This window comes from Corvus brachyrhynchos, unplaced genomic scaffold (genome assembly GCF_000691975.1).
Source record: "Corvus brachyrhynchos isolate BGI_N302 unplaced genomic scaffold, ASM69197v1 scaffold302, whole genome shotgun sequence".
Taxonomy (NCBI): Eukaryota; Metazoa; Chordata; class Aves; order Passeriformes; family Corvidae; genus Corvus; species Corvus brachyrhynchos.
Genome location: NW_008237244.1, coordinates 4,645,081 through 4,652,532, shown reverse-complemented (window position 1 = coordinate 4,652,532; position 7,452 = coordinate 4,645,081). Strand labels below are relative to the sequence as shown.

At 39.8% G+C, this 7,452-nt stretch overlaps 1 protein-coding gene across 2 annotated transcripts in view; it reads left to right on the top strand.

Moving 5' to 3' along the window:
* The window catches only part of LOC103613015 (neural-cadherin), a 41,656-nt gene extending 37,632 nt beyond the window's left edge, over positions 1–4,024 (top strand). The window contains exons 30-32 of one of the 2 annotated variants that reach the window (XM_017730390.1): positions 1,421–1,674; positions 2,569–2,723; positions 3,138–4,024. In XM_017730390.1, the coding sequence (XP_017585879.1) occupies positions 1,421–1,674; positions 2,569–2,723; positions 3,138–3,539 (811 nt within the window). In that variant the 3' untranslated portion in view covers positions 3,540–4,024. Of the gene's footprint in view, positions 1–1,420; positions 1,675–2,285; positions 2,344–2,568; positions 2,724–3,137 lie in introns of those variants that run through there. The other variant, XM_017730391.1, reaches the window with a different exon arrangement.
* Positions 4,025–7,452: the final 3,428 nt, after the last annotated feature.

Here is a 7,452-nt window from a genome sequence, read left to right as displayed (position 1 = left end):
CTCTGACCATAGGTTGCACCATGCACCCAAAACCTCCTCCTCCCCCCTCAGCTGGGGGAGTCTCTGTAACCCTGGCCTCTGTGAGCTGGGCTCTCCCCCACCCCAAACTCAGCTGGGGATAGTTGCAGCTGGTGGCTTTGGCATTTTGTGGACGCATAACTTTCCCTCAGCCTGAGATGAACACTGTGTTTCCCTTTATCTAGCCAATAGTTTGACTTTGAGTTCGAAGTCCCACTCTTCAGGGAAGCTTCTTCAGTTGTAGCTTCTTTATAATGAGCAAAACTTTATATCAATGTTTGAGGCATGAACTATTTTAAGTCTCTGATAAGAGTGTGTGTGTGTGTGTGTGTGTATGTATGTATGTACACACAGATATATACATCTATGTATATAAAAGATATATATATTTCATACATATGTATGTAAGTATATTGCAAATACAATGCATATTTACATATATTTCCTGTAAAGAACTTAAAATTAATCGTAATTTGTATGAAACAATGAAACGTTCAAAATTAGATTGTCACAAAACTGGATTCTAAAATTGGCTTTCCCAGGGTCAGAGCCAAAGCCCAACAGCTGTTATCCTACACAGTTAGTTTTTTGGAGAAGATCCACTGTTTAAAGAAAAATTTCAAATTATTTATTAAAATATGCAAATCAAAATACAGGCATTTCTGTTTAAAAAACCAAAACATAAATACATGCAGGACTGGGAGGAGGAGCCACTTGAATTCTTGGAATTCAGACAAAATTTGGCACTTCTGATGTCTGGTGATTCTTTGCTAGAAGAGGCTGTGAGATGGTTTTAAGTGTGCCTTGGGACACTCCTTTCTTCAGACAGCTTGTGAAAGAACAATATGAAGTCTCTGCCATTTTTTCAGTAGAATTTCTCCCTTGGATTGCAGAAAGAAGGTCTGTGACCTCACATTATACCACTAGGGCCTCTTCAATTACACGAGAAGAAATCAATCCTAAAAGACAAGACAGGTCATACTGAGGAGGTCAGTGACATTTCTCCCCAGGGTCCAAAGGAACATTACGAAGGAACATTATATCAAGTGCTTGCTAGCTCCTTTCCCATTGATCTCAGCTATCCATTTTCTTTTAGGGGCTTTGATTAGAACACGGATGTAGAAAAAGGGTTAGTCAGAAAGTGATGGCTCCTTTTTTTAAAGAAGGAGTGAAGCTCTTCTGCATATCTTCTGGATCAGGAAACCAAAGGTGTTCATGTTTTCATAAGTCTTCTAGCTCACTAAACTAGACTTTCCATGTATTTCAAACTTTCAATGTGGATTGTGGTTTGCTTGAAAATAATTAAACTTTACCTTAAAGAAACAGTCACAAACTTTGCACAAAACATATAGCTCCAGATGCTTTGCTTGCCTACAAGATATCATCTGCTTTGATCGTTCAGGTGCCCAGCTGGGAAAGTAGAAGTGACTGACACCCTTACAGGGCTCAGACACTGTACCTCATCCCCTTGTGGACACTGGACCTGTAGGAATGGGGGTACGTGTGTGGCTCAAGCTCAAGACAAGACTATCTGCCAGTGCCCTGAAGGTTACAAGGGAAGATGGTGTGAAATTAGCCAGGTGAAGGCTGGAAGACCTGTTGGACTAAGCTCGGGCTCTATTCTGGCAATCAGCATGTGTCTCCTTGTCTTCCTAGGTAGGAGATCATGTCCCTTTTTTCCTTATTTTTTATCTTGTACCTTATTCCACTGAATTAAATTTGCTTTACCTCTGAGTGTTGTGATCAGTGTTTCACCTTTTCTGGAGATTACTATTTGAGGATGCTAAGAGACAGACAATAGCACATAGTTACAGTTTGCTTGCTTTGAAGCCAATTCAAGCAAGTTTAGGACTTTTCCAGAGTCACTTACTTTCAATCCTTCTTAAGTAAGAGCTTTCCATCTTTGTGTGCAACTCTGTGTGCAGCCACATCCATTTGAAACTCCCACCTGCCCTGAGCCCTTACACTTGTAGTAGGTAGGACCTACAGGTACATATGTTCTTCACATATTAGGAAGGAAGAGATCTTCTAGAAAGCTCATGATCTTAAAAGGGAAGCCTCATTAAGAGTCTGGGGCAGAGAGAGATGTTCCTAGTGTGTCCTTTTTCAGCTGCCCTTTGGCTGACAATTTAATAACACCATAAAACTGTGTTCATGTTGATAAACTGCATACACATCTCATAATAGCAAAGACTCCATGATTATATTACACTTGTAACCTTCATTAAAACAGTGGTTTACTTACTTTGGGTATCTTATTTACTCAGGATTGGTGAAAGGCCAGAGATTGGCCAAAATGCCTTCTATTTAAATGGATTCCTTTAGGTAAGTAAAATACCCTTTTAATGAAGTTTATGATGTAATATACATTGATTATTCTTTATATTCATGAATTTAAATTGTTTATATATTAAAAATACTCATTTCTTACCTGCAAATTTAGTTGTCAAATTAAGAGTTGATATCCCAGGAATTATATAACTACTTGTTTATCATGCAACATACTTTGTCATATGTCATATAACAAATATGTGTCTTTATTTCTTCCAGCACTCTTGGTTTCCTACACAGTGTGGAGTCAGTGGGGAAGTTCAGGGTTTCGGAAAGGAGGAATTTACCACATTCCTGAAGAGCGTGAAAGCTGGGAGGATGTTAGAGAAAATGTCTTCAATTATAATGAAGAAGGAGGTGGAGAACGTGACCAGGTATGATGCAGCTTCAATCCAACCTCTCCTCACTTTCCTTTCCCAGACCTTTTAGTTAACTTATTATAAAATTGGGGTGGTTTTTTTTCTTTTTTCTTTTTTTTTTAACCTTTAGTCCTCTGAAGTGGGAGGATTCTATTTCAACCCAATTTGTACCTTTCATGATGCTGATCATGTGTGCCCACATTCAGGGGGCTGCTGTGGACACATCATTGTTGCTTTAGCTGAAAACTATCATTTCACAAAGGGATTTGGTATGATCTGAACTTAGTCCTCTGAACTAGGCACTCTTTTCTTCAGCTTGCAGGAAACTCACAGAATTCAGTATTGTGTTGCATTGTGTTGTAAAACATTTTGTGATCTGTTTCTTTTTGAGTTGTTTCTCTCTGATATTTGCATTCTTTTTGTTTCTAGAATGCTTACAATATAGATGAACTGAAGAAACCTCTCCACAAAATTCCCCACTCCTCCTTGAGAGCAGCTGCTCCACACTCCAGGACACCAACTGGCCCAAAAAAAGACTCACTCTCAAAACATGCACATCAAAACCAATCAATATCAGCTGTTACCAGCATCCCAGACTTCAAGGAATATGTTTCTCAAATCATACGGGATGCAGACAATGATCTAAGGAGTCTTCCAGCTGACACTCTTCATTTTTACTGCTTGGAAGGGCAATGCTCTCTAGCAGGGAGCCTTAGCTCGTTAGATTCCATCAGTGGGGATGAAGATCTAAATTATGATTGCCTCCAAGACTGGGGGTCAAAGTTTGAGAAGCTTAAAGAACTCTATGCCATCTCAAATGAAAATCTGTAACCGGAGTTAAAGGAACTTGACACATTGTCATGACATATGGACACTATTTTTAAAAATGCCCTTTTTATATATAAGTTACATCAAGTAACTTATGTGATGCAAGTTTTTAGTTACAATAGCATGATATACTCACTTTTCCCAGGAGTGATATTCTGAATGATCTTTTTATATGCACTGTACAAAATTATTTCATTATATAAGTGCAAAGACTTTTAAAGCATGAATTTTCTTGAAAACTTTGGAAGGTAGGATATCTATAGAATAGTATTATAATATCTTTTTTTTATTTGTGTAGACCACAGTGACTTACTAGAATTATCCTGGATGCAAGAACTTGAATTATTTTCTCCCTAGTATTAATATGAAACCTATCAGGTGGGTAACAATGCATAGGGCATTCTTTGGGGTATTTTTTTTAATTGAATTAATTTTGACTGTGAAATAATTAGTACCAATGTTAAATATAAAACATTTGCGATTTCTGGTTTCTTGTCAGCTTTTTTGTATCCTCCAAAACTCTTCTCTTCCATGACATGACACACACCACCTCACTCGCTACTACAGGCTGCCCAACTCCATGGGGCTTTTTGTGTGACCCTTTTTATAATTACGTGTTACAAGGGGGAAAGAATAGCAAGATCCCATCTGTGAACGTTACTTTGTGACAATTTTACACTCTTAAAGGCAGTTGTAAGACCTGGAAAATGTTTCTGTTCAGTAAGCTTTTATGTCCAACTTTGCTTTTCACATGGAACCCTTTTTCAAAGTGCGCAGCTGGAAAACAGAAGAGCTGATAGCCAGTGTGAACACAAGCTAGAAGGGCATCCAGGCAAAAGTTGGAACTGAATTCTTTCCATCAGGACAGTCACTGTAAAAATTGGAATCCTCAAAACAGAAAGCATAGGAAACCTAGCCTCTACTCCTTTGCCTCCTCCTACTCCTGCTCTGGAGTAGCAGGTTTAAACGACTGGTTTTAGCATGGATAAAGGGAATCAGAAGCTTCTTAAATCTGACATTGACTTGAATACTCACTTCTGTGACCATGGGTAAATCACCTTGTTCTTGCCCTTTCTCTTAACCTTTCTGAAGTGGGGCAGCAACAATGCATGGGGTGATGTGTGAATGTTAATAGTGCTTGTAAGCTCTGAAGTGCCAAGGGTTTTTTAACTGTTTTCAACTCAGTGGGTTTTTTAAATTATCACAATACTCAACATTTGTTTTTTATTGAAGTCTTGACACTTGCTTTGATTATAAATAATGTTTTAAAATTAGATCTTTCATCACTCTTCATCATCTTACTTGGCATAAAGAATGCAAATGTAAATTAGTTTTATAGTCAGAAGGAAGATTTTGATACCATTAGAACAAATAGTTTACATCAAAAATCGATTGAATAAAAATACCATGTGAACTGAATAAAACAATCTGCATTCATTTCAAAAATTATTTGTATCAATGATACTAAATTAGCAATATTTATTAGAAAGATTTCAGAATGAGTCAGCATGAGCCACTCCTTCATGCCAAAGCCTCATGTGGCTGGGCACTGATCATTCTTACAAAAGTCATAAAAAAATAAATGGTGGATATATTAATATATAGCCACATCTTGCTTAATGTAAATTTTCCCTCCTTTCTAAAGATGTGTGTGTAGTGTGGTAAGAAACTACAACATTTCTTACACCAAGGAATACTACATACGTTGTTGCTTCAAATGAAAACTGCAGTGCCACAGAACTTCAGTAAGGTGACTCTTCCAAGAGTTGAATTCTTACAACATTTTCATGAAGTGCATATACATTTTTGTTGTACTTTATTAAGTTGCCTCTTCTGAACTTGGTATCAACTAAAGCTTAGCATAATTATTGGCAAACTGTCTCTTCCAAAAGAGACTAATTTGAATGATGTGCTACAAATCATGCTAACAGGCTATGAGGTCTCTGAGGATTATTTTGTAATTCATATTCTGAAAGTGAACATTTGACACATGGATGCATTAAAGAATAACTCAGGAAAGCTGAAGCAGTAGTTAATTTTTTCCCTCAAGTATCTGAACACAAAGTAACATGCACAACAGAAGATAAATTACATTGACTTCAGGACATGTAATGGACTTCTGTCCTCATGGAATATGAGAAAGAAGGATTTTCCTCTATCTCCTTGGGTCACTTACAGCAAAATGCAGAATGCTTATAGCTGAAAGCTGCACATGACAGCCCCAAGAGTCACACCGTTTGCCTGAAAGCATTGTCCAAACACTTCTTGAACTGGTGCTGCGACCACTTCTGAGGGTAGCCCGTTCCACTGCCCAACCACCCTCTGGGTGAAAAACTTTTCTAGTCCTGTAATATTATTGTATGTAATCATATATCTACATTGCAAACCTTGTGAACTCTTCTCGTGGTAAAATATTAGAGAAATTCAGCCAAATTACTGAAATAGATAAAAGCTTCTGCTAGCATCCTGCTGCTCTCCAGGCCATCTTCTCTCCAGGCAATTTATGTTCTAAGAACAGGGATACCTGAAAAGCTTCAGAACCAGATCCTGGCTAGTTGCAGTTGAGAGAGTGGCACAGTTGGACATGGACTATGCAAATACTGACACCTCAATAATACTGGAAGTTGTTACAGCTGAAAAAGTAGCTCTTCTGCCACTTCAGTCCTGAGATGGACATGGAGTTGTTGGAGCAAGTCCAGAGGAGGGCCATGAAGTTGATAAGAGGACAGGAGCATCCCCACTATGAAGACAGGCTGAGAAAGTTGGAGCTGTTCAGCCTAGAGAAGAGAAGGTTGTGTGGAGACCTCATAGCAGCCTTTCAGTATCTGAAGGGAGCCTACGGGGATGCTGGAGAGGGATTCTTTGTCAGGAGCTGTAGTGATAGCTCAGGGAGGAGTGGGTACAAATGGAAGGAGGGGAAAGTTAGGTTAAATATTAAGAAAAAAACTATGCTATGAAAAGCCAGTGTCCATAAAAGAGACAGAGGAGTCCTGCAACTTTATTCTAGTAAAGGGAGAGAGTCCACTAGGCCATTGCCCCATGGGGTCTCTCTCGAGGTTTTGGAGGATGCAGCCTTCTTTTATCCTAAACTCCCAACTGCACATTGCCCTCTTCCTTTACCCCTTGTCTGAGGTACTAGGAAGGTACAGCTTTCCCAAACCACCTATCACATATTCCCCCATAAACATATATCGTGATTTCCCCCCAAAGTTCAGAAGTTCAGACTGTCTGGGTTCTGCGGATCCACCAAAAGTTCAGACCATCTGGTCTCTGCAATAGACTTTGCACAGACCCATTTCTCCTACCACCCTAAAGTTCAGGAATTAAAACTGTCTGGTCAAAATGCCTGGGTTCTGTAATGAAACCATGTGTCTTGATGTTCCTAGAGTCCCATTTCGAAAACAGTAACACCCATTTCTCCTAAAGACCCTCACCCATCAAATCATTTGTAAAGCCATTAGCACCCATCTTTCCTATCAGCTGTGAGGGTGGTGAAACACTGGAACAGGTTGTTCAGGGAGGTTGTGGATGTCCCAACCCTGGAAGTGTTCAAGGCCAGGCTGGACTGGGCTTTGAGCAACCTGGTCTGGTGGGAGGTGTCTGCCCATGGCAGGAGTGGTTGGGACTAATGATCCTTAAGGTCCATTCCAACCTCTTAACATTCTATGATTCCATGATTCAAATCTGCCTCCATGGATCAAGGTCCTAATTTCTTTACCCTTTCATGAGGCCTTAGGGTGTGCATGGGCAGGAGCATGGAGGGTGAGCCATTTACCGGCCTGAGTGCTCACAGGGGGACGCCTGTGGGGACAGGACCGCGGCGGATGCACAGGCGGAGGGACGGCTGAGGGGCGTGGCAGGGGATATGCATCGAACTAGTGATTTCGGAAAGAAAAGCGCCGATTTCGTAAGGGAG